Source organism: Doryrhamphus excisus, linkage group LG19, assembly GCF_037039965.1.
Source record: "Doryrhamphus excisus strain RoL-2023G ecotype Guam linkage group LG19, RoL_Dexc_Guam_v1.1, whole genome shotgun sequence".
NCBI classification, from domain to species: domain Eukaryota; kingdom Metazoa; phylum Chordata; class Actinopteri; order Syngnathiformes; family Syngnathidae; genus Doryrhamphus; species Doryrhamphus excisus.
In genome coordinates, this window is record NC_136375.1 from 12,435,451 (window position 1) to 12,463,279 (window position 27,829).

Genomic DNA, 27,829 nt, shown 5'->3' on the forward strand with positions numbered 1-27,829 from the left:
TTGAGCTCAGGGATGAAAAAAACTAAATGAACAGTCCCTTATTTACACTTTTAAAGGAAATCTACATTTTGCGGGAAATTTTCCCCATCATCCACAATCCTTATGTGAGGCATGAACACACACGTCGTTTTTTTAAATCTGTGCTTTCTAAAGATATAAAAACAGTAAAAAGAAGGAAGCTAAGAATGCATGTAATGGGACACATCTATTCCGTCTATAAAGTTTTCTGAAAAAAACTCCAAAAAGCCTCAAGAACACACCATTTACATAATGTGACCTGCACATTAACAGCACAGTACGTACAGGACAGCAGTGGAGACAGCAGTGGAGAATAAGAACAATACCAATAAAAAAATCTCACGTTTGGGATCCAAATATTGAGTCCATCATGGTCATGTCCTTTCTAGATGTCAGAAAACGTGCACAACCTGGTGAGGAAGAGTCGTACCCAGTAGGCTTGGGTTACCCGTGTTTAGTTCTTTCCCCTTCATGAAGAAGGTCAGTAGTTCCCCTTTCCCTTTCACAAAAATGGGCCCTCGTCGCACAAAACGGAAGCCATAATCCTTCAAGATGTCATAGCAGTCCTCCACCACCTGGGGGCAGCGAAGGGACAACAGAGGAACCTTCAAGAGTTTTTTTTGTGTGTGTTTATTTACCTGAATGTTTCCCATGACTCCGGTTGACTCCATCCTACTGGCCACATTGACCGTGTTTCCCCAGATGTCATAGTGAGGTTTACGAGCTCCAATCACGCCTGCCAAAACCCCGCCTTTGTTGAGACCTGAGGGGGGACACGACGGGATCCTGTTGTGACTGTTGTGGGGACAGTTATCAAGACGACCTAACTCATTAGTCAAACACATTAACAGCTGTGGTTGTAAGCGACCTCCTGATGTATTTAAAAAAAATTAACTCAAGATAGTAGTAGCTGCATTTCAAGTATCATGAGCGTCACATGGACATTGGAAGAAGTTCCTCTGGATTGGCTGGATTGCTCCCACACTCCTCAGCCTTCCTCATAAGGTCTATTCAGGGGTTCTGGAGAGGAGGATCTCCCAGATAGTTGAATCTCCGATTCAGGAGGAGCAGGAACTGGTCGTGGAACTGTGGACCAGCTCCACACTCTCGGCAGGGTCCTTGAGGGTGTATGGGAGTTTGCCCAACCGGTCCACATGTGTTTTGTGGACTTGAAGATGGCATGAATACAGTGTTCCTCTAGGAATCCTATGGAGAGTACTCTGGGAGCATGGGGTACCGGACCACCTAATTCAGATGGTTCGCTCCCTGTATGACTAGTGTCAGAGCTTGGTCCACATTGGCAGTAAGTCGGACCAAGTTGCTGGGCAGTACCTGGTCCCCCTTGTGACCCTACCTCAGATGAGTAGAAGAAGATGGATGGATCATCGTCATCAGCGCTATTAATGCTGGCTGAGCAGTTTTTGGTCCTTAGCGAGATGACAACATTGGTTTTGACCAAAGAAAGTTACATTTTTTCATGCATTCCAAATCATTGTTGTCAGCCCCCAATCAAGCACGCACGCACACACTGACCGATCCGTAGCATGAAGTTATTGAAGGACTGTTTGTTGAGGTTATTGAGGGTGACTTTCATAGCCAAAGCAAAGTCTGCCAGGTCAGCGAGGTGCCGCCAGTGCTCCATAAGTGTCTGGTCCTCTGGCTGGGAGACACCACAAAGACACACGCCGCACTGTTTACCGTGAAGACCATTCAAAAATCCAACGCAAAGACCAAAACAGCGAATTGTCAGGCTTCAAACCTTGTGACTGCAGTGACCGTTTGTGGCGTTGCTTTTCGGGGTGAGTCCCGCCGCCGCCATGTAGGTGCTTCCTATTGTCTTGATCTTTGTGATGCTGCGGAACTCGTCCCTGTCTAGCAACTGCGGGGAAAAGTGGACAGGTTTAATTAATCACAAAGAAGACTCCACACCTGAGTAGAAATCAAACCAATCTGATAGACACCCTTTGCCGATTAATCATCAAATAAGACACCTTTTTTCTCCTCTACTTTGACTAATACCACACTCTGACACTAACATGGCATCTGTAAAGCTTGAGTTTTCTCCATTATGTCCTTAAAAACAGCAAAGTGCTCCTGTCACATAAATAATCAGTACGTCCACATATTTGATAACATATATTCCATATAGACATAGCATAACGCTCCTGTCATACAGAGAATCTTCAACGAGTGTTTTTTTCAGTTAGTCATATAGAAGACATCTGACTAGCATTTTTTCAGCAGGTCCTTAAAAACAGCAGAGCATCCTTGTCATGTCAAGGATCTTTGACAAGATTTTATGAAACAGCAGAGAGCTCCTGTAGAGGATCTTTGATTCAAATGTTTTTTCCTGGAGGTCCTAACACAGCAAAGCGCTCATATCGTAGACAACATCTCTGATTAAAATTTGTGCAAAACATTCTTTAAAATGGCCGAACACTACTGTCATATAGACAATCTTTGAGTAGCATTTTTGCAGTGGGTCCTTCAGAACAACAGAGTGCGCCTGTTGTATATGAAGAATCTCTGACTAGCATTTTGCAGTATGTTTTCAAAAACAGCAGACGGCTCATTGACTTTACAGTTTTTTTCAAATAGGTCCTTAAAAACAGAAGAGAACCACTGTCATGCACAGGATCTTTGACTACCGTTTTTTTGAGATAGACCAGAATGAATAGACCAGCACTTAAAAACAGCAAAACGCTCCTGTCATATAAAGGATCTTTGCCTAGCTGTAATAATAAAGACTCACGCTGTCAAAGTCTGAGATGATCTCATTGAGAATGCGGAGGCACTCGATGCCTCCGTTGTTGATGCTCTCCTTGGTGTAGAAGTCCGAAAAGTTAGGAATGGAAGCGAACATCACACCCACTTCATCGTACGACTGACTGTACAGTTCCTGACACGTGACAAAATATTTAGATTTTATTAGATATTTCAATATTGCTAACATGCATTTATTTCTGTTAAATGTGCGATTCACCTCGTCTCTCTTTTTGGTGCCAAGGAAGTGTTTGGCCACATGCTCTGGCAGCATGTTAGCGACCAGCGCTTCATTCCAGCGTCTCATCTCCAGCACTCGTTCCTTCTGATCGTGCACGCCGATCTTCCACAAGAACAACTTCCTGGATTGACGCTCCAACTAAGCGCAAAAAAAAGAAATGACACAGAAGTGGGCCGCAACAAGAGGTCAGGTGACTGTGGAAGCAGAAGGGGACCCACTCACATGGCGGGAGAAGAGGTAGAAGCTGAGCATCATTACGATGATCATCATGGTCATGAGGTACTTGGATGGTACCATGGATGCTCTGGAAAAAAGTTCAAAAGATGGTTGCGATATTCCAGATACTCCATGAGATATTCCATAAAAATTGTTATAAAGTGCAAAAAAACCATTTTCAATCCATAATGAAACCTATAAAACAAAAGTTTGACAACATACCGATGATTGATCACTTGTTGCTAGGTAGATTTCATAGGACAAAATCCTGTTTTTTCCCATAGACCATTAAAAAAAAAGTTTTATTGATGCATGTTCATTTCTAGCATATCCCAAATTAAATTAAAAATAGACGATTTTGTATTCCAAAAATTCAGTGCACTTTGCACACGTTTTAAAAAACTGTTAGTTTGTATTGATGCCTTTTTTTTCAATACACAATACAGGATACATAACACTATACCAGCTGTTTATATTGTTTTGTATATATATTTTGTATATACTATATTAAATTATATTCAATAACATCATTTTGAAACATTCAATTATTCTTATTTATTCTAGTAAATATATGAATAAAAGCAATGAAAACAATATATAAAAACAATATATATTTCTTGCCTACCGGTGGGAGGCAAAGTGTACAAAGTCATAAAGGTCGAAGATGCTCCCCCAGCTGTAGATGTTGATGGCTCCCGTCGCCGTGACAACCAGCGCCATCAGTCCCAGCTTGACGAGGTGGCTGACCTGCACCAGCATGGTGGTGGCGATCAGCACCATAACAGACATGAAGCTGTAGTGCTTGGGGTTCTCCGCGCACTCTCCCACCGCGTCCAGCGTGAGGGCAGATGTGCTGTTGACCACTCGGAAATGTGGAGGGACACAACTCAGCTGCCAAACGCAAAGCAAAGTGATAGTGTACATAAAAAAAAAACATTCAACATAAGTGTCCTTTGAGTTTGTTTTGCGTCCTCTACATGTGACAGTTCAGAATGCTCACTGAAGCATCCACCGTTCATATCAGGAGCTAAAAGGTATGATTTTGTCTTAACAGGTTCCTCTAGGGGCCTCGACAAATGAGGCTGCAGGCAGCGGCACAAAACCACTAATGGAGCCCGCAGGGAGAAAGTCAAGTCTGACATTCGGAATGGAGAGTATAAAATGCAATATTAACAACAAACAAGAAGAAATAACACAGCAGAAACATCATTTTTTATGTTAAATTGTTGCATTTGTTGAAAAATACTCAATCATATCAAATGCTCGTAAAAACATGTACTGTATACAGAATGTTTTAGTAACCCACCCCCAACATATACACATTAATTTAAAAAAAACATAAAAGGAAGGGTAATGTACGTGCAAAAATGCTGCAGATGGGCATTTATTTGCAAGGTAAGGTATTCCTCCTTGAAAGGAGGAATATTTGTATGGATTTGTACAACAATATTTAATAAGGTAGCTTCAAATATACAGTAAACCCCTGTTTAAATGAAAAACCAATACAGTACAATACAATAGAGCATGAAATAACATCCCTATGGTCACCTCTACACACCTTGTTTATCGCGTTTAATTGGTTCTTTATTAAAATTAATATTTTCCTTGTTAGAGTGCAGAAAATCTGAAAGACCTTCTGAATATGCTTTGTATTGTTATTAGAGCCCTCTAGACATGAAATAACACCCCTATAGTCACATTTATACTTGTATTATTATTGTTACTTGGTTCCTTATTTATTAAATTGAATATTTTCCCAGTTTGATCAGATTAAAACCAGTGTAAGACTGTCTAAATATGTTTTTAGACCTTATTAGAGTCCCGTAAACGTAAAATAACTGCCACAAAGCAGTGAGAATACAGCAAAATCCATCTTACCATATCAGCTATGGTGGCCATGGTGAGGACAAATATGGCCCCCACTGCCCACGTGTTTCTTGCCCAGCGTGTGTGATCAATCCACGTGGAAAAGGACACCAGCTTCTTGGAAAACATCTGCACACAAATCATAATGATAAAAAACAACATGTATGCATGAATCCGAGGCATTTACATTAGCTGTATTTCACCTCGGGGAAGATGGCGGCCAGGGAGCTCACAATGAGGATGCACAGCAGACCCTCTCCTACTGCAAGAGTCACATAGTTCTCAATCAGTCTGTAACAACAACAACAAGAACACACGTCTTCAGTCTCATCTTCTACTGAGAACCACAAAAGCGTCTCAAGAGTGGACCTACAGGGGATCTATGAACACCTCCATGGCGGTGATGAAGAGGAGCACGATGGCGCAGCAGCAGAAGGCTGCGCCGCTGCACTTCTCCTTCTCGGAGGAATAGAGCGCCTCCAGCTTTCTGTCCACAAAGTGGAGCGAGATGGGATGGATCAGGTTCTTCATTCTGGAGTTGGGGTGGGAATGAATCAGCGCGGGACAAAATCTGCATTTTGCTGCATTTTCACGTTACAGTCTTCTCACATTTGTCGCGTTTCTCTTTCCAGGAGCTCCTGCTGCAAGCGCGTGTTGATGACTTGTTCTTCAACTAGCCTGTTCCTCTGAGGATGTCAAAAAAGATGATCAAACATCATTCTGGAATTTTCATACCGCTACATCACAGTTCTTACTCATAACTACAAAAATATTCCATACATCAATATTGAATCCCGCTTCACGGAAATTGTAAAAGTAATTCTGAATCTAAAATGGCTTATTTTCTATTATTATGTTGACTATGTTGGGTAATACAAGGCTCCATAGGAGTGTGATAGGGGTGTTATTTCACATCAACAGGGCTCTAATAATGGCAAAAACATATTGAGGTCATAAAAAGGTTTTACATGCTCTAACTATGAAACTAATCCATTTCTTAACATTAGCATAGTAGCATTTTTTTGCCATGTTTATGAATACTAACATATGCAGACACTTGCTACTATGCTAAGTTTGGCATACTAACATTAGCATGCAGAACTCATAGAAACACTTTGAGCTATCATGCTAAGTATGTTAACATTGCTAGTATAACATTAGCATAGTAGCATATTAGCTATTTTCATCATGGAAACTATACAAACACTTTGCTGTGTGTTACTGTGTTGTACGTTAGGTGTTACCATGTTAGCGCTAGCATGCTAACATTAGCATATTAGCATTTTTTTTACATTTTCACAAGTATTAAAAAACACAGACACTTGGCTCTACCATTGTAGATGTTACATGCTACTGTTAGCATATTAGCATTGCTAGCATAGTGGCATTTTAGTCATTTTAAGTAGAAACTTACAGTACATAAACATGTACAGATATCATTTGCTCGTTCATTTCACATTTCTGTGCCATTTCAGTACAGCTTAATTCCGCTCTTCTGCTTTTATAGTCGACATTAATGTCTTTCCACAACAAATCATTTATTTCTTCAGCTCTTAAGAATTCACACGCAATGTCTTGGCATCATCGACTTAATATTGAATCCTACATTCTACTTGGCAGAGATTTGGTGTCTTTGAGGACATGAATCCTACTTCACCTCCTGTTTGGACTCAGACGCTGGCGGTGACGAGGCTCCGTGGTTTGATGTGGTGTTAATCAGCAGGTGAGACTTTCTGGTGTACAAAACACTGGATGTCTGGGAAAGAAGGGGAGAAAAAGGTGACTTTTAAAATGGCAGTATCAGTCAAGTTTGGAGAGGCTTTTTTAAACTTTTGTCTCGAGCAGGAGGGTCCAAACGTTTTCCAGCAAGGGCCACACAGTGGAAAAATTAAAGGATGCAACTTTGCCACTTTGATATTTTTAAGGATGCTAAAAATTCTATACATTGCTTTTGCGATGGGAAGTAGCCTATTGTTATTATGAACTATGAACCGCCCATTTTTGCTGTTTTTTTCCTTTAATTCTCCAAATATTTCAACTTACGTCATGAATAATCTTTGTAATTTTCTTCTGGTAATACTATGACTTTATTCCCATCCTATTATAACATTTCTCTAAGATAATTTTCCAAAAATCTGTAAACTTTAGTTTTATTGGTATCTCATATCTCAAGAACAATTTTTTTTTCCATAATACGTCAACTCTCTGTTACTATATTGACATTTTTATTACGAGTTTATTCTCATAAACTTGTGACTTTTTTTCCCCTCCGTTTCTTCAACTTTCTTCTTATGAATTTTCTTCTCATAGTTCTTACTTTATTTTCATATTATTAACGTTTTCCTCAAAGTGTTCAATTAAAAAAAATTCCAATTTGTTTTTGTTTGTTTCTCATAATAATATTACGACCAGGAAAAAAATACTTTAATATTTAAACTCTTTACTACTAAAAATGACATTATTTTTTCACATAATGTTTTGACTTTATTTTTGTAAAATAACTTTTAAAATTTATGCTGTTAAAATGTTAGCCACGGGCCTAAAATGGCCCCGGACCACACTTTGGACACCCCCGGTCTACAGTTCTGTGAGAGACGGCATAAAAAGTACGTACTAACTTTTGCATTGAGCTTATCTTTCTTTTTTGGCACCACAACTAAATAAGTGTCGATGCCTTTCTCCAGCAGGTACTCGCATCTTTCACCGCCGTTGCCAGGCTCCAGTTCAAACTCTCCGTGCAGACTCTCCTTGGTGCTCTGGGAAATGTGCACTCGCCTGCGACGCCAACACAAAGTAAACATTAAATTCTGTACTCAAATAACCTTCCCGGCAGAAGGCAAACATGTGGCTCTCCTACCCAGGAATCCCTCCAGATTCCATCTTATTGGCGACGGTGACGTCCGTAGACCAGACATCAAACTGCCAGCGCTTCTGGCCCAGTACTCCTCCCAGAACGGTGCCGGTGTGGACGCCCACTCGCATGTCCACCTCTGTTTTGGTCTTCTCTCGCACGTAACTAACATAGGCAAGAAAGCAGAGAAGTGTCATGTCTATGTCTCTTAGTTTTATTTCTCCAAGGAAACTTAGGAGCTCCTCTGTCTGTAACTGACTCATGGATACGTGTCTGAACTCCTGGTGTTATTTTATGACGTGTCCTCATTAAGGGACACAAGTTTGGTGGCGTTACGAGACCACTTACGAGATGGCTTCTACCATGGAGAGGCCCATCATGATGGAGCAGGCGGCGTGGTCCTCTCTGAAGTCGGGAAGACCACAGATGCAGTAGTAGCAGTCGCCTAAGATCTTGATTCGCAGTTGATGGTGCCGCTGGGCAGTGAAGCCAAATGATTATGATAGCATTCATCAAGATGGATGCAATAGTACTCACTTCGGCAAGTTTATCGAAACGAGCAAAGAGCTCATTGAGCAGCTTCACGAGCTCCTGTGCGCTGCAGGCGGAAGATAGCTGTGTGAAGCCCACAATGTCGGCAAACAGGATGCTGGATGTGGGAGCACAGGGTGCTGTTAATTCAGGCCCGTCTAGGCCCATCCGTAAAGCGTAGCACAGGCAAAAAACGCAAAAAATGCATGGAGGACGTGCATCTGATATGCTGATTTTTGAGCTACAGTATTTTTTTTTGCCAACTTTTTGTAGGTCTTCATGCATCTTTTATACGTTTTGCTCATGTCAGGTTTGGGCAAGGCTGCACGGCGGTTGAGTGGTTAGCGCGCAGAACTCGCACCTAGGAGACCTTGGTTCAATCCCACCCTCGGCCATCTCTGTGTGGAGTTTGCATGTTCTCCCCGTGCATGCGTGGGTTTTCTCCGGGTACTCCGGTTTCCTCCCACATTCCAAAAACATGCTAGGTTAATTGGTGACTCCAAATTGTCCATAGGTATGAATGTGAGTGTGAATGGTTGTCTGTCTATATGTGCACTGTGATTGGCAATTTTTCCATATGTTGCACTGTGTGTTGTCCGCCACATGTACACCCCGCATACGTAATTAATGCAGCCAACACACGTTTAAATATTTTGTACGTAATCCATGCATGTCAAGGTCACCACAAATACGTTCTCCACCAACAAAACAAAGAAACAGCGATTTCGGGAAATGAACAACAATGGACATTTCATGAGGCTAACCTGACATGCTCGTGGCGGTACATGTACATGGTGTTGAACTGCTGCCGCTGCTGCTGGACCTCATTCTCATCGGCACGATTCTTCAAGCCCTGCAGCATCTCATCGGCAATGTGTTTGGGCAGGATGGACAACAATAATTCCTCCTGTGACGTTGACAGTGTCAGAAGAGCACAGTAATACTAAAAACTGTCTCACTATGGACTCAATGGAATTCTACCAGAGGCCGGACCAAGTCTGTGTTTTGCAAGTTCAGTCTCAAGTCAAGGATTAGTAAATGGATTAGAGTCAATATGGACTGCATCACTATAGACTTCATAAAGCTGTACCAAGAGGTTAAGATGTTCTAGACCAAATCCCTGATGGGTGTTTAGGGTTAGCCTATAAGAACAACAGTGTCTGATCTAACACTCCAAGCAGTGGGTGTCGCGGGTGTGTGTATGCACCTGCTGGGCACTTTGTTCCTCCAACGTGAGTTTCACCTCCAGGGACTGACGTGCCTCCAAAAAGGCCGTCCTGTACTTCCTGTCGGCCATGTAGTACGACAGGACCCCCACTGCGGCTGCACAAAGGTACAGCATGGCGTTGGCCAGAAGCTAGTAAGGGAGGAGTGGATGGTATCATCACTAAATCCAGCAATAGCAATCATCTACAATCTTTATGTGAATCACAAACACGTTTTTCCCTTTTCTGTGCATTCTAATAATATGAAAACAGCTATAAAGAGGCAGCTAAGAACACACGTAATGGAACGCGCCTGTTCCGCCCATGGAGCCTTCTGAAATAACTTCCAGTGTTTTTGTTTTTAATTTTTTGTTTTTAAATTTCTGTTGCTATGTGAAATCAGTGTGCCCAAGAAGGAAGCTCTGCTAGTAGTAAAATAGTGTACTTTATGTACTACATGTTGCTCTTTTTTTATCTTTAAAACACACAGAAAAGAAAACATGTGTGTCCATGTCTCACATAAGAATTGTGGATGGTGGGTTATTGTTTTTTTTAAGTGAACTTTTCCTTGAAAGGATGGACAAGATAGATGTTTGGACAGGCATTTACCTGCCTGACCAGCATGGGTCCTCGCTGGTTGTCGTCAAACCTTTGAGCTACAGTCACCCCCAGCATCAGGATATGGATCCCACAGGCGAGAGCTGACAGCAGAACAAGCGCCGCCAGGTTGAGTGGTAGCATCAAGAAGGTCGAGAAACTAAAAAAGGCCTGCCAGCCCACCGAGTCACTGGCTTGGGGGAAGCGTGCGTAGTTGAGTCCAGAGTAACACAGGACATGGACAGTAACCATCAACCACAGGATGTAGGGGACAGCGCCGCGTGACACCGCCGACTTGGGCAGCTTCTGCAGCCGGTACAACTCGTGGAAGACTAGGTCGGCGGCCAGGCCCACCGCGGCCACCAGCACCATGGCCTGTTTGTCCTCGGTGTAAACCACGGCGCACATGATGACAACGAAGCTATTGAAGAGAGCAGCGAATGTCATCAACACCAGCATGTTCTCCTGTCTCTGCCGCCGGAAGTAACTCTGGTAAAGCCTCTCCAAGGAGTCCGGGGTGAAGGTGGGACAGATGGTGTTTAGAAGGCCATATCCACGCGGGAGCGCCAGCATGTTACGGGTGCCAGTTGCATCACCTGGGTCCTGACACGGGTACACCACAGGGTACTCCGCAGGCTGCTCTGTGTCTATATGGAAAACCTGGTTGGACATATTGACCGTTTACAGTTCTTTTGGTTGGCTTAATACTGCAATGATAATCACTGAGGGAGCAGTACAGCAGGTATGAACTGGTGCCTCAGGTTCTCAAGACATCGTCAAGGCATCTCAAGTTCCTCCCACAGTCAAAAGACGTTGTAGCTCCATGTATCAGACCTATGATCAGTTCAGTTCAAGCCCTGAAGACAATACAGGACAGACAGGATAGATTCCAACCACCCTGAGATGGATGGATGGCCCTTAAGGCCAAAACTGTTTAGGAAGCGGCCATATGTCCAGTGTAGGATCCATCCAAGCTCCAGGAAGCCTTACCTTTGGAGAACAAACCCATCAACCATGAACATTCTCAGGGAATCTCCAGGAAATATAAGTCTCTCCTGGAACTGTAATCCAAAAAGGTGCACCATGCTAGTCCATAGCATTTCTTCTTTCAATTTGCAGATTATAAAAAAGTGCAGACTTTCAATATTCTGCATCTTTCAAAAACAAGGTGCCATGCCTAAAAACACTTGTCCTTCTGATGTTATTCCGTCTTTCTGTCTACCACATCTCCTACCTCCTCGATGGCAGCAAGCTCTGTTACTGTTGCTACGATGAAACCAAAGTAACTGCCGTGCCTTGGGAGATGTGACACTTGCGACGGTGCGAAGAGGCGCGCCGAACGATTCTTGCAACACTTTTCAAGAGGTTAAACAACCGATTCACGGCAGTCTCAGAAGGGAAATCAAATCTTGCATGGTGGCTTTGCTTTGGAGCTCACCGCTGATACTGTAGATGCATGTTTTATTGTTGCCTGTCCCCAGACCTCTCCAGAGCCATGCTTCCCCCCCGAGTGCCCTTCTCCCAACGGGTGCTACACCTACTACTGCTGCAGTGACCGTCCCCATGGCGATTCTTAAATTATACTTTATAGACTACTCGACTAGCGCATCCTCAAGGATGGAACAATGAAATGAAGTATACATCACAGCGCAGCTTCGATTACCATGCACATTACGCTCCCTGCTGGCCATGACAAGAATGACATCAAAGCACTCTGGTTAGCTTCCGGTAAGTGCTATGATCTTCCAACATTACAGGTTACATAAACATTGTTTTTATGTGTTGTATAACAAGTCTAATACTATTAAAAAAAACAAATGCCATTACATTGTGTTACATGAAATGAGAAATCCTAGTTGCGTGTATGCTAATACTTCAATAAAAGCTGCCAGTTTTAAGTAAAAATAAAAAGAAGGAAAATAAATAACAAACAGATTTTTTTTAAAAACATGAAAAATAAAAAAGAATAACGAAACATTAGGAAAAATAAAAAAAATCATGACAATTTGTTAAAAATATGACTAATATGGCACGTTTTGTCAGTTTTCCTTGCAATAAATCTAATTGGGGAGGAGACGTGTACTTGCCATCCAGCGACAGTAGGAACCGTAATGGAACGCAGCCGCCTCTCTGGTCAGCAGACGCGGATGCTGCGTCATGTGACCCATTACTTCCGCGTTTCAAAAATAACGACAGTCGGGATATTAAGGTGGCAACATTGTGAAGGAGACAGACGAGGAGACGTTTGGAAACGTCCTATTTTCTAGTTAGCCGAAACGCCGGTAAGTTTTTGACGTTTTTTTAATTCAAAGGTCATCAACCTAACTCGACGAGCTCGGGTAAGTAGGTGAGGTGCGAAATAAACTAAAGAATATCTACTGGAGTTGAGTTGATAAGGGGTCTTACCAGCCTTTTCGAGTGCAGGCTGGCGACATTCCGAAATAACTGAACTGCTAATAAAGTTTTTATATTCAACAGGGATGCATTCGACTGTGCTCGTGTTTGCATCTACTCTCGTGGCCGCCGTCGCCCTGGATAACGGGTTGATGAGGACCCCTCCGATGGGCTGGTTGGCGTGGGAACGGTTCCGCTGTGATATCGACTGTGACCACGACCCCAAGAACTGCATCAGGCAAGTGGGGAAAGACTCAAGAGTTTGTCAGTGTGAACTCCTAACAAAACCTTCTATGTCTTCTCATCCTGGCCAGTGAGAACTTGTTCACCGACATGGCTGACAGATTGTCAGAGGATGGCTGGAGAGAGCTGGGCTACGTCTACGTCAATATCGACGACTGCTGGGCGTCCAAGCAGAGGGACGAGCACGGGCGGCTCCAGCCTGACCCAAAGAGGTACACAAACAGTGTAGTCCTGTAGGTCAATAAAACCTTTAGTGCAAGTGTGACTGTCATATGACCTACAATAAAAACCATGAGTCAGCAGCTTTACTTCAGGTCGTGGCCGCATAAGAAAGCTCATATTTTCATTTTCACAGCTGTAACCCAGATTTAGAAACAACCATGTCAATTGCAATTGAGGGGAATTGGATGAATATCTGTTCCAGGGTCAAACTGTGACCACCATACAATATGTATACACAGTACAGGTCATGATTTAAGTCCAATTTTGTGATAAGTGTAAAAGTGGACGTTTCTTAATCAAATGTTCTTTACAATGCAGCTACTGTCATCTTGTCGAGTTCATCAGGATGTTGTCTACAGCCACAGGTGGAACAGACCTGACGTTTGTTTTCCAGGTTCCCTGGTGGAATCCACCGTCTATCCCGCTACATGCACAACCGGGGACTCAAGCTGGGCATCTACGGGGACATGGGCACGCACACCTGCGGGGGCTATCCTGGCACGCCGTTGAGCAAGATCGAAATCGACGCCCAGACCTTCGCCGACTGGGAGGTGGACATGTTGAAGTTTGACGGCTGCTATTCCAACGCCACAGAACAAGCGCAAGGTGAGGAGGCTTGGAGTATTCCTAAATAATGCCACTTCATTAGTTTCCCCTTCTGGCTAGGTTACCCTCAAATGTCCAAGGCTTTAAACGCAACAGGTCGTCCCATTGGCTACTCCTGCAGCTGGCCCGCCTACCAGGGTGGTCTGCCACCTAAGGTACGGTCAAACTCAGCGTACAGTATATTTACGCTAAATGATGTGCTATTTTTGTCTTTTCAGGTGAATTACAGTCAATTGGGCGAGATCTGCAACCTGTGGCGTAACTATGGTGACATCCAGGACTCCTGGGCCAGTGTCTTGAACATCGTGGATTGGTTCTTTGACAACCAGGACGTCCTGGTTGCTGTGGCGGGGCCCGGAAGATGGAATGACCCGGATATGGTCTGAGCCGCAAGTTTATTTTTAAAACCTTGAATAATGATTTGGAGTGTTTGAGAAAGTGGGAAACATTGACTGTATACAGCAGTAGAACCAATGTTGCATGCAGCGCTAGATAAAGCTGTTGGATGCTAACCTCTCTAAACTGACCGTTCATTAAAATAAAATCATGACGAGGTTGCCTACAGCCACAGCTGCTGTTTTGTGTGATTTAGCTGGTAATGTCATCTTATCAATATTTATAGCGTACCTTTATGTTCTTCTAGCTGATCATTGGCGACTTTGGCCTCAGCATGGATCAGTCCCGTTCACAGATGGCTCTCTGGGCCATCTTGGCCGCTCCGCTCTTCATGTCCAACGACCTGCGCACCATCAGCGGCGGGGCTCGCAGCATCCTGCAGAACAAAATGGCCATCAGCATCAACCAGGACCCTCTGGGCCTTCAAGGAAGACGCATACTCAAGGTGCTGCTGTCACTGTTGGGTCCGCTGACTTTGCTTTGCCGCTTTCTAATTTTCAGTTCCGTTTTCTTTCCCCACCAGGAGAAGAGCGGCATTGAGGTGTTCTGGCGGCCATTGTCGAACGACGCCAGCGCCTTGGTGTTCTTCAGTCGCCGTACGGACATGCCGTACCGCTACCAGACCTCCCTCAGCAAACTCAACTACACCACAGGCAGCTACAAGGTCTTGAACACTCCCCTACATCATTCTGCATCTTTTCTTTCTATGCATCACCATTACCCAGAGAATAGAAGTCCATTTGGAATACCTCTGTTTTTCAAGACCCGTTTTGGGAACACTATCTTTAAAGCCAAAATCTAATAATCTAATAAGGCGAAGCATGTTTTCAACAGACGTGATATAAGAAGTAGCAGATTGGCAGTTTGCTTGTAATTCACTAGACTCCTAATATAAGGTGACCATTGTTTTTTATATTCACCATTGTTAACAATATGTAGGAAATGATGAAGTATTATTAAGTAAAATACAATGATATAACATAGACATTTTCACAACTAATGATTCAAAACTCAACATGAAGTCATAAAAGAAAAGGGGCCGAGATATTGTGTTAAATTATTTTTTTAGGATGTTTTTTTTCTATATAAAAATGGTTTCATTAAAAAACATATTTTCGATCTCCATAGTCACACTTTTATTAATTCAATATTTTAATACAATAACTCTTTGCAAGATGGCAATCAAAATGTAAATGTTTTTAAGAATTTTTGTCAACTTTATTTTGCTTTTATTTATTTATTTAATATTTGAATTCAAAAACGGAAAATGAAAAATGTATACATTTGATTTGTTTTTATTTTTTTTATTTAAGATAAAAAGTGATTTTTTAATTTTTGTGTTCAATTTAATTCATTTATTTAATACTCGATAACAAAATTACTTAATCTGAGAAGCAAAAACTTATTGCAAGATAGAAATCCTTTGCAGTAATGTAATATATATATATATATATATATATATATATATATATATATATATATATACATATAATATTAAAGAACTAAACTCTTGTTTGTCTTCACGTCTCAGGTACATGACGTCTTCTCCCAGAGGACCATGACCCTGAAAGACTCCACCAGCTTCGTGCTGTCTGTGAATCCCACGGGCGTGGTCATGTGGTATGTCTCCGCCCCCGCCAAACCCAACCACCTGCAGGAATTTTTTAAAGACGCCCGGCTCAGAGGACCCGCCCGGGGCGACCTCACCAACGTCATCCCGCCTGTTTTCCTCTAATTGCCTCATGATGATGACGATCACCAATTGACTGTCAAGACAATGTGGTAATGAACGACTCTATTTACATGAATCCACTTGGATGACTGTTTGAATCAGTTCACTCAGGGTTATTTTTTTTGTAATTATACATAGATTATAAATAAGTGATTGTGCACATGATTGGCTGGCCACCAGTCCAGGGTGTACCCGGCGTTTCGCCCGAAGACAGCTGGTATAGGCTCCAGCACCCCCGCAAGCGGTAGAAAATGAATGAATGTGCACATGTTGACTTTTTAAATGTTAGAATTTTTTTTTTACTTTTTTTGAGCTGCTGATCACCCATGTAGGAACTTTTTTTATGGCATTTTGAATGTTTTTTTTACTTTGATGATTGCTCTTTAGTGAAGCTCTGACATTTGGTTTGTTTTGTATTCGAGAAAATGACCATAAATGCTCTTAATTACAGCCAGAGGCGTTAACTGGAACTCATTGTACAACTTATTTTTATAACCTTCAAATAAAGAAAGGAAAGCATACCTCTTTCTGGCATGTGATCATTTTTTCAAACGAGTACTGCACAACACAGCAGCAATAGAACCAATGTTGTAATAAACACAGTTTTCACATTTTCAAGCGCATGCAGAGGTAGCTGCTGGTGGTTGCTGACCATTCATGATACTTCAAATGTAGCTTCCGTCACCATGTGAAGTTAATTAAAAATAAAGGAGGTCGCCTACAGCCATAGCTGTCTTGTGTACTGTAAGTGTTGAATAAAACAAATAGATAAAACCTAAACAGAGAAGACCTTGCGTCGTCCGTTCCATTCTTTTATGTCTATTGTGGCTTTAGCTAGGACGGACACGTGCGCCCCACAGTGCTGCATTTCTTATCTTATCTTTCTTATTCTCTTTGCCATCATTGGCCCACTTTAAAAACCACCAAGAAAAAGCCAGGCTCTTTTAGCGGCTCACTGCTGCGCTGCCAAGTTGAACCAGCAGAGGTCAGTGCTGCTCTTCAGGCAAAGCCGTGGACGTGACACCACCCTCCAGCCAAAAAGTGCACCTGCTGAGCCTCACAAGGCCAGTCAGCCGACCATGTCGTCCCTTTATCTCTTTGTTATGCTTTCACGTCCTCTGCTGCCCCTTTTAGACTTTTCACACAACATTGGATAACCTTATTAACTTTGCGTCATTCTGCTTCCTCCTCTACACCGTGTGACCATCTGTGACCTTGGCCTAAGTGTCCCGTGCATGTTACACGGTTGGGGGGTGGGAGTAGTCACATGAGAGCTCCTGCGTGCAAATTAAAGGGCCGGTGTGTCTCTCAATGTCAAGGGCCCAGACTGGTAGAATGATCATGATGTGGGAAAACAGCAAGGAGGATCATTTGACCACATGATTATTTGCTAACAGGTATATTACCTAACACAGTAACAACAGAACCAATGTTGTAGTAGCGTTAAGGAGCGAACATTCAGCCAACACTGCTGATGATAAAAACTATCTGGAGGTTGCCAATGCCAATGAACAATATATTACACAACACAGCAGCAACACAACCAATGTTGTAATAGTGGAGAAACACAACACTATTGAAAACACAGCGCGCTATTTGACCACATGCTTAGTTATTAACGGGTATATTGCATAACACAGCAACAACAGAACCGTTGCTGCAATAATTTAAAAAAGATTCCCACCGATGACTGATTTTAAAGCGCATGCAGAGCTAGACGAAGCTGCGAGTTGTGGGTGCACACAAAAGGGAGCGGGGGACTGATCAACGGAAGGACGTCTTTTCTGGAGCGTTCCTGCAGAAGCTCACGTAGGCCCACAGCTGCAGGGGGACGCACTTGCCAGTCTTTGCGCCCCCTTATTCCATTATCCAGCCCCCCCTACCTCCCTCATCCGCCACACGCTGCTGGTCACGCTGTCTGCCTCGCGCTCCCCCCCGCCCCCAACTGAAATCTAGATGAAAGGACCCAGACAGGACCTTGTGGATATGAGAATCGTCTCTCTCTCTCACACACACACACACACACACACACACACAAAGCAGCCTAATTAAGATGTGCCTGGCAGGCTTAATAATCCAGGATGGGGTGTCCAAACTTTTTACACCATTCAAGAAAATGTGACTTTGATTTCTGTCATGCTTGTCCTCACGAGGGGTCACGTGTGAGCTGGCGTCGAGCCCAGACCATTTAGGGAGTGAGAGGCGGATGCAGGCTGGACCAGCCAATCACAGAACACAAACTCCTATTAGCTTATTAACGTGTGTTTTTGAGATGTGGGACGAAGAGAGAAAGCCCACGCGAATTTTGACTTTGAGGCTAAGCGCTATGCGGTCCAAAAAAACTACCCAATGTCGGTTATTTCTCAAACCTATTATTATTAGGTCTGTCAAAAGTAGTGCGTTAATGGTAGCCAATTGATTTCATGAATTACGTAACATTTTATCGCGTAATTAATGCATACACATCCTGGCAAACCGCACCTACAGTGTAGCACAGTTTAACTCTATTCTGACCTGAACACATCGACTGTAGTGTAATTCCAACACAATATATGTATACTTGTATACGTATATGTATCTCCAACTCACAAACACCTCTTTCAGCCTTGGAACGATACTCCCAACATCGCAAAAACATTTTTATTTATTATGCGTATATGTGTGGTCTAAATGAAGAGAGGGACCAAGAAGTGGATATTCTTATCATTAGCTGCAAGTACTACAATTTGCTGCATCTAAGTATGCTTGGAAATCGCAGCTTAGGTTACATGGTGTCTTTAAACACAACCCCTCATTGCTCGTAACACATGATTGAAATGATTACGATTTTTGACAGCAAAATACACATCATGGCCTGCAAATGGCCCCCGGGCTATACTTTGGACACCCCTGCTCTCTGAATATCCAACGCACGAGCTCTGTGATAAATCTGGCCTTTAAAAGAGGCAGTCATTTGACAAGTACGGCAAGTATTACACGCATGAGTTTTGCATTGATGGCTGAGTAGCAACATTTCAGAGCCAGACAGAGCTCAATGTCAATGTCAATGTCATTAGCCCAAACTGCTGCTACTCTTTTACAGATGGGACCTTTAATTCTTTAAAGGAATCATTTCGCAGTATTTTTAAGACTGAATAAGCAGCATCAGAATGCAGCAATATGTGAACTTGTGTTTGTTTCTTTTTATGAATGAATGAATGCACGCCATGCCTCCATTTGACCACTAGTGGCTGCTGTTGCCTCCTACAAGAGGAAGAGGAGGACGTTTTCCACAACGCCGCTGTGAACGAGGCAAGCTGCACGTTGTCTGAGAGGCGTCGGGTTCGCATGGCAACCGGCCAGATTGCCGCTTGCCAACTGGCACCGGTGAGGGTCATAGTCAAGAGACTCTCGCTCTCTCTCTCTCTCTCTCTCTCTCTCGCTCTCTCTCGCTCTAATGTGCACTCAGACAGACACACACTGTGAGCTCACTCTTTTCTCTTTAACACTTCAACTACCTTCATGATTTGTTAGGACACTACAAAGCATGTTTTATTTTATTAGAGCCCTGTAGACATGAAATAACAACCCTATAGTCACTTTTACACTCTATTATTCTTTGTTTACGTCCCATTGCATAGGCAACGGGATCCCTGCAGGGACAAATGACGGCTTCCATTAGCATAGCAAGCTACTGACCTAACTAATTAACCTGTATGATTTACTTATTCTAAACTTAAGGAAGTGTTTTAAAAGGACTGGGTAAGGAGGACAAAGAAGCCAAAAATTACCACTTCCACATGGAATGAGGGGAGCATTTTCTTCATGATATCAGCCAAGTGTTTTAAAAGGACTGGGTAAGGAGGACAAAGAAGCCAAAAATTACCACTTCCACATGGAATGAGGGGAGCATTTTTTTCATGATCTCAGCCATGGCATGTCTGTCTCCAGAAATTGGCTATTGGCATATTTGCATATGACGCTGCTGAAGGAAAAAAGCATAACCCATAGGAGAAACGAAAAAAGTGAGTAAAAATATACATTTACCCAAAGAATTATAAGCTAATCCTCTTCATTTTTCTAATAAAGAGTAGAGATTGACTAACAATAACAAATAACACACCCTCCTCTTTTATCCAGGCTTAATGAAAATTAAGAAACATTTGCGTTTTCTGTAAAACAGGGCGAGCACCCCTGCTGCATCCCGGCTCGGAAGCTCACTGCATTCTACCAGCTTATGACTCCATTTGGAAGTTCCCAAGTACCAGAAAACTGCCCAACAACGCCAAAAAAAGTCGCTACATTTGTCGCTAGTCTTATGAGAAAAAATGTCGGCAATGGGGGTTGGAATGTCGCCAGCTCCACGGACAAAATCGCCAAATTGGCCACACTGTCCGTCTCAGCCACGGCCCGTGCGTACCAGTGCACATTATTGAGACTATAAAATATGTCATGTCTGAAATGCTGAAGGGAAAGAGAATCTTAAGTATTTCTACTTAAGCCTCTTGACCCAAGTTGAAGCGTTGGCTTGCCCACTTGGAAACTCAAAGTCAAAAGAGAATGAATGATGACTTTTCCACTCATTCCATTTTTCCCTTTACTGTTGAATCAGCAAGGATGGTAAAGCTGGGAGGAATCAATCCACTTTCCTATGGGAAAAACTGATTTGGAAGTTACTCAGCGGAGTTGTTTTAACTTTGGAGGTTCCACTCCTTTTCAAGGCCCACTGCGTTCCCACCAAAATTACCCAGGTGAAAATGTTCCAGGTAGCCAGCTGGGCAATGCTAATGGGTCCAAAACAAAGTTCTTGGCAAACAGGAAATGGTGAAAACGGGCTAATGTTGTACTGACAATGAATGTTCAGGGACTATGGGAATTCCTGAAAATGCGTCGCCAACTAAACCAAACCTCCGTTGGTGTCATTTTCCCTGGTCGTAAAAACCTTGACATGCACCGTCTGTGTCTACATTGACATTCTTGTTCGCTACGTACTGTACATGTGCTCTAGGAGTGTGTGTGTGGTCATTCTTGGTCATGTTCTTTCTGGGCAGAGACACAAAACCATTCACGGATGGGAGCCCGGCGCAGCCAACAACACAGCGGGATTTGGCCCGATTGAGCCTCGCGGAGAGAAAGGCTGCAATCCTTTGGAGGCAGCAGGTGGACGTCTTTAACGGGACTTTTGTCAGGTTGCACTTTGTGTGGTAACGTGATGCCGGCTGGAGACTAACTCTGTGGAAAGTCCACCGACAGGTTGTGTTGGCAAAAAGCCGTCATGTGACCAGGACGGCCAATAAAAATAGAGCCTTGATCGGTCAACAATGCCTCCCGCCACCTTTCATGCGGTCTGACAATATCCACAAGCAAGATTGTGTTGTGCTATTTTTTTTCTTGTGTCTCTGTGTCTGTCTGATGGTGAAGCCATTCGCCTGTCAATCTGTCTCCCACTCGTCCGCCATCACTCGGATTAATTTGGACTAAGTAGCTCACTTATTCGAGCTAGCTCCGTCAGGTGACACCATTCAACACCCAAAATCATCAGTCAAGTCATCAGCATCCATTCATTTTCTATACCACCGAACCTCACTAATGTTGTGGGCATGCTGGAGCCTATCCCAGCTGTCTTCGGGCAGCATGTTTCCAGAAAATGAACTGTACACTCTCAAGTTAAGTCGCACAACAAAGCACCAGCAGAACCAATGTTGGAATAGAGTAGTAAACTACTCAGCGAGCATTAATAGCGCTGATTCTCCTCCCGTCCTGTGTGGAAGTGGTACATTAGAAGAAACAAAATAGCTTGCCAGCTAGTTAACTTGCTAACTAGCAGTCATCTTGAGTCCCTGCAGAATATGAGTTGCAACAATGAATAATAGGAGTGTAAAGGTGACTATAGGGGTGTTATTTCATGTCTACAGGGCTCTAATAATGTTAAGAAAAAGTTAACACATTTGTTTTCTTTTTAAAAAGATACACAATTGTACTCCACACTACTGTATATGCCTCATTTAATGATTTGTGTTTTGGGGACATCACTTGAGTTTTTGTGTCCAATTATTTTCCTTTGTGTCTGCATAACATCAAGAAAACGAAAAGTACACACACACACACACACACACACACACACACAGTGTTCCACTATCTGCCTTAACCAAAACTTTTAATCATGTTGTGTTGTTGGAGCCGTCAAAGTGTGGTTTTGTTGGGATATGCAACATTGAGAATACACTAAAGTACACATGGACACACAGACGGATCAAAGAGGACATGTAGACTGACCTTCAGCCCAGGCTGCGTATATCTCCCCGTCTAAACATTAACTCTGAGGACCTGGCACAGTTTAGTCTAATGGATTGTGTGTGTGTGTGTGTGTGTTGTGTAAGTCTGTGTGATTAAAGCTGAAGGGACGTGAAGCCCAGATGGACGTCTGGGAGTGTCGGTGGTATCTTAGCAGGGAGACCGTCGTTCTCTCAGTGGATGCGGCCGCTGTCAACAGCACCCGACTGTCCTGAGCACATGTCTCCATGCGGACACGTCCCCATAAAGTCCACCTGTGCCACCTGCATGCACGATCAGCTGTTCTTTCATTCCTCACGGCCATGCTTTGTGTGTGGCCCGCAGAAAGCGCTGAATTGAAAAAGTCCCTAAGCGGTGACACATTGCAGGTCATAGTGTGTATGTGTGTGTGTGTGTGTGTGTGTGTGTGTGATTGCGGCCACGTAGTCCCTCAGTGACTTTCCCTGTGTTTTGCTTTCCATGGATAACCAATCGCTTCTTATCAAGGAAGCTGTACTCTGACACTGTATGGTGTAGTATCAGGTCATACAGGGCATTAAACCACTACCCCTTGACCACCAGGGGGCGGTAACTTGTTACCTGACCAGCAGGGGGAGCCCCTTAACACTCGGATAACAGCGTCATCCTCTTAGCATTTTAGTACACCATCAATAGACACCACTGTCAATAATGGATGTACATTAAAGTAGTAGTCAGTGTTTGTAGGCACTTTAGCTTGCTTAACAGAAGCAATAGGCCACACTGAACTGACTACTACTACTACTACTATGTAGACTAATAAACTACATTAATGCTAAACACGTAAAATTAGCAATGCTTTACAAAACAAGCGCCGCAAGGCATGCTGGGAAGTCTGAAGCACTGCCATTTGTCTCTATGGCCTATGTATTGGATCACTTGTACCAAGTCGGCAAGACACAGTTTTCTTACTAGTCACTTGTGTTGCCAGCTGTTTGGATAATAATGGCTGTGTGTTGATGGTGCATCTATAATCCGATCCAAGCTGTACACTGACTAATCTAAAGCATATCCATTCCTACGGTATTGTCCCCCTGGAGAAGATACACTGGCATAGAAACAGCTAGAGATGTTCTTCCTCTATAGAAAATGAATATCCGGGACTGCCAAGCGCTCCCTGATGGGATTTCTCTCCTTGAATGTATAAACAATGTTAAATCAAGAAGAGATAAAAGCCCAACAAGTGAGCAGCACTTAACTCCTATAACGAGGAGAGAAACCTTCTTTTTTCCCCGTCATACCTCCCACAAGGCCTCGGCATGATCTGCTTTTAGCATGGATATCTTGTAAGCCAAGTGCTTCTGTCACCAGATCCACCCCCTCCACCACCTAAACCCGTTTGTCCCCTTGAGGCTCCGAGGAATGGCATGTGAGCTCAATTGGCAGCTCCGGGGGTGCTGACCGCAACAAGCGAGGGGCTCTCTGGGGTCGACACCCCAGTAAGTGCAAGACGAGGATGCAAACCTACCCCAAACCTTGTTGCCTTTCCGTTTCCCCCCTTTCTGTTGTTGCCCCCCTCCACTATAAAGTGGGCAAAGATAGTGATAATGTCAATGTGGGTGCTCGGGTTTCAGAAGAAAGTGGCACAGCGGGAGCCAGAGGTTTTCTGGAAGTGATAATGACCTGTCTGAACCGTGCAAGCGATGGCAGCACAGACATGCATGGAGCATGTCATTGTGTGCATGCTAGCAGTCACAACGCAGTACTGGATGTCCAGTACTGGACATTTATTTCTGGTATTCTACCTTCTATATTCTCTGCCTGTCTTTTTTTTGACTTTGTGCAGCTCTCCAGTAAATAAACCATGTCACGTCCACACTCCGCTTTCCTCCATTTTCAATAATTCAATTCCCCCGCCCTCCGACGTCACCTTTCCCCTGGCTGTCTGCAGAATGACTTCTATTCGTTTTTTCATGACATTTTAAGAAGTAAGCCTTCAACTTCCAACACAATCCATCCAAAGATGTAGCTGTTCTACCCCCTCCCTGCCCTCTGAAACAATTCCTATTGGAAATAATGTAAAGTGAATTGAAAAGCTTGAAGCAACAGAGGGGTGTCCAAAGTGTGGCCTGCGGCTGTTTTTTATATAAAAAAAACAACAAATAAAGTTGATACTAGAAAAAATGTAAACATATATATCCATCCATTTTCTATGCTGCTTATCCTCACTAGGGTGGCGGGGGTACACTGGAGCCTATCCCAGCTGACTTGGGACACGCGGCGGGGTACACCCTGGACTGGTCGCCAGCCAATCACATTCATACCTATGGACAATTTGGAGTGGTCAATGAGGCTAACATTTTGGGAATGGGGGTACCTGGAGAAAATCCATGCATGCACGGGTAGAACATGCAAACTCCACCCAGAGATGCCCAAACGGAGAATCGAACCCAGGTCTTCCCCATCATCTGACTGTAAGGCCAACACTTGTCCACCGTGCAATCCTAAACATATGTAAAAAAAACACAATTTAACAAAACTACAAAAATTGAAAAATCAGCAGTCCGTTAAAGGATAAAGTAGAGAAAAAAAAGATAGTGATAATTTTACGATCATAAAATTGGAGTTGAAATATTCAAGAAATATTTAAGAAACTATCAACATTGACAATTATTTATAAATCTTATTATAATGAATAGTGCTGCGCGGTGGACGAGTGGTTAGCACGTAGACCCGAGTTCAATCCCACCCTGTGGGGAGTTTGCATGTTCTCCCCGTGCATGTGTGGGTTTTCTCCGGGTACTCCGGTTTCTTCCCACATTCCAAAAACATGCTAGGTTAATTGGCGACTCCAAATTGTCCATAGGTATGAATGTGAGTGTGAATGGTTGTTTGTCTATATGTGCCCTGTGATTGGCTGGCGATCAGTCCAGGGTGTACCCCGCCATCTTGCCTGAAGACAGCTGGGATAGGCTCCAGCACCCCCGCGACCCTCGTGAGGATAAGCGATAGAAAATGAATGAATGAATGAGTCATTCAGTTCATTGACACACAAAACGTAGCAATACGAGGAAGAATGCCCCCTAGTGACCTTTTATAGGCATTGCAGGAACGTATGAGCAGCTTGTGCGGATTCCCCAACATCAAGTTTCCGTACACTTTCCCCAGGCGTGTACACTGTGGTTAGCGGTAATTGCAGGGTGCTGTAATTGTAGTGTTATAAAGTGATGGGAACGCTGTCGCCAAGGAAGGCTTGCTGGCTTGAGGCTGGTGACGGGGGAAGCTAAATGCTATGTGTTTATCTACATTCTGCTGCGCTAAGATAAAAATACTCAACAGTTGGCCCGGGGGGGGGGGGGCGTGCTGTAAAGTTTAGTGGAGCGCGTCGTCATCGTCGTTAGGTCGCGGCGTCTTCGCTCATGCGTCACCGCTATGTCACGGAGTCGTGTTTGCTTTGGGGGTTGGACGTTGATCATCACCGCCTCTCGTCCCGTAAGCACACGTCGCTACGTGATGTAACACGGGATGATGCAACATGACAACATGCATGATTCCTACTTCAGAATGGGGCTAAATTCCACTTTTAACTTCAAGTTCACTTGAATGATTTACTAAGCTGTTATTTTAGTGTATGGTTTAGGTTTAGGCTGCACGCGTCCTCTTCCAGGACATGTTAAATGTGTGTTTTCAGTGTAGTCACAGACAGCTGGCAGTAATGACAAAGCAAATATTTGACACAGGCTAACAGCATCCTGCTGTGTTTTCCACAAGTACTGGAACAAAGTCAGTGTTCTTACCAGAAGTCAGCATAAAGTAATGGACTGTGATTAATGCACAACTACTTTGGAACATTTGCAACATGACTTTTATGCCACTTCTACTACATCCCATTCATAAGTGATCATTCTCATCATTTCTCTTTTCCGACTGATATTATATTCATTCATTCATTTTCTACCGCTTATCTGTGGAATTGAACCCTGGTCTCCTAGCTGTGAGGTCTGCGCGCTAACCACACGACCGCCGTGCAGCCTGACATTATATTTGTTTAGTAATATTTTTATTTAGCCACAAATTTTTGGTAGATATTGTTCTTAGAATATCATGAATGGGTTTAATTTAATTTAATGACACAAGAAAATTGTAAAATACTTTCGACATGGTATTTGTGGTGCATTTTAAATATATATATATTTTACATTTTCCAGTAAATGGTGGAAAATACATGTGTTAAGCCACGTTATTTTCAGTATTTTTAACAGTTTCATGGCCAGAATACCTCATACACATTTTGACCAGTTTGTGTTTCCTCAAAATTCAGCCAATGCAGGTATTATTATTATTATATTTTTTTCTAATACTCATATACCAACTTAGAACTTCCAGAATTCTCAAAGGTTAGCAAATATTTGGTAGATATTTTTGAAGGTTATGGTTACTTGAAGCCTTTATACCTTAGCCAAAGTTTGAGCTGTGAATGTTGATTAATGGGTATAATTTACCAGTAGTATAAGGAGTGGCGCATATGTTCGTGTTTCCTCAAAATTCCGCCAGGGCATGATTCATTCTATGATTGTATGATTCATACTGAACTTCAGGGTACCCTTCTATTCATGTCAATTAATGGGATTATACTACTGCTTCTCCGTAAAGTCCAGTCCATGAGGACAAGACAAATAAAAATCAAGTTTCTCCTTCATCAACAGGCCAGTGAAACATCCCAGTCACACATGAGCCCAACTTCCCATGTCTGGAATGTCTGCATCTTTCATTCAAGTGACAGCTCAGCAGTTTTCCTTCCTCCCCGCTCTGAAATTAACAATAGGCGCTTTTCTTCATGGTCACCTCAAAGATCCAGAGGGGATGAGAACGAGCTGTTTGCTTAAAAGCCCGGAATTAGATTAATTCGCAAGAGAAATGCATCCCATTTGCAAAAGATCTGCTCCTTGGAAGAGTCAAGCACGAGTTGTATAACAAGCAAGGTCAGAGCTGCGGAGGGAGATTTACGACTACAATCCGCACGTCTTCTCATTCATGTCCTCCGAGAGCAGCCTAGCATAGCCAGCGGCTGCCGGAGCCAAACGTCAGGCCGGCGTTCCGGGAAAGATTTTCAACCACAGCACAGGGAGCGAGCGTGGCTTCTATTTGTAGACGCTTGCTCATCCGGTCTGTGTAAAACACCACACGCCTCGTTCTGGACTGCTTTCCATATGCTTTAGAGTAGTCAGTGTTGCTTCTTGGCTGCATGAGTGCTGCCTGGAGCTGGATCTCCAAGATGATCAGTGCCTTGTTGAGAAAGCTGAAGGTATCGGTGCTGGACCAGTCCAGTCCTCCGCCATGAAGAGGGTTCCAGCAAAGGATTCTAGCACCAACCTGTGCAGTACTGCTCCGTTCCACGCCCAAGAGGATCAAGGCAATGCCAGATACCAATGGCCCAGGACACCATTTAGACATAATGTGTGTTGATGGTACATCTATACTACTATACCAGCTGTGCACTGACTACTCTAAAGTATATCCAAGGTTACTTTCCATAGAGGAAAAATCACCGGTGTAAGGTACTGTATAAGGTAAAAGTACTTTTTAGTGAAAATGGGGCAACCTTGTTCTTGAGTACAGCTTTGCTCCATAAACAAAGTATATACGTTAATTATAAAGTAAATACAACTTTATTTAAAAGCTAATTCCTCCCTGCCTTTTTCCTTGAATTTGATAAA

The 27,829-nt window shown here is 43.2% G+C and overlaps 2 protein-coding genes across 2 annotated transcripts; one reads left to right on the forward strand and one right to left on the reverse strand.

Annotated features, from left to right (window-relative positions):
* Positions 1–332: 332 nt before the first annotated feature.
* LOC131107041 (adenylate cyclase type 3-like) lies at positions 333–12,217 on the reverse strand. Its single transcript, XM_058056677.2, has 20 exons — positions 10,301–12,217; positions 9,694–9,843; positions 9,251–9,393; positions 8,493–8,604; positions 8,304–8,431; positions 7,962–8,120; positions 7,723–7,879; positions 6,762–6,860; positions 5,714–5,790; positions 5,478–5,636; positions 5,308–5,395; positions 5,117–5,233; positions 3,864–4,129; positions 3,245–3,326; positions 3,002–3,160; positions 2,771–2,917; positions 1,778–1,897; positions 1,552–1,678; positions 657–781; positions 333–593 (listed from the first exon to the last, which is right to left on the reverse strand). Exons 1-20 carry the CDS (start codon positions 10,958–10,960, stop codon positions 411–413), a joined length of 3,258 nt encoding a protein of 1,085 aa, XP_057912660.2. The 5' UTR covers positions 10,961–12,217; the 3' UTR covers positions 333–410.
* A 211-nt stretch (positions 12,218–12,428) lies between these two features.
* Positions 12,429–16,402, forward strand: naga (N-acetylgalactosaminidase, alpha). The gene is given in 9 exon segments (XM_078798923.1): positions 12,429–12,570; positions 12,767–12,974; positions 12,976–13,137; positions 13,542–13,753; positions 13,814–13,908; positions 13,972–14,133; positions 14,397–14,594; positions 14,673–14,813; positions 15,681–16,402. Coding segments are annotated over 8 exon segments (1,380 nt in total). The 5' UTR covers positions 12,429–12,570; positions 12,767–12,768; the 3' UTR covers positions 15,885–16,402.
* The last annotated feature ends 11,427 nt before the right edge of the window (positions 16,403–27,829 follow it).

Bases quoted from the DNA above. Each gene is read 5' to 3' on its own strand.
- LOC131107041 (XM_058056677.2), bottom strand. From the start codon at position 10,960: ATGTCCAACCAGGTTTTCCATATAGACACAGAGCAGCCTGCGGAGTAC. The intron at 5,234-5,307 runs GTGAAATACAGC...ATTTGTGTGCAG, and splicing joins TGGCCGCCATCTTCCCCGAG to ATGTTTTCCAAGAAGCTGGT. The intron at 1,898-2,770 runs GTGAGTCTTTAT...TTTTCCCCGCAG, and splicing joins TCATCTCAGACTTTGACAGC to TTGCTAGACAGGGACGAGTT.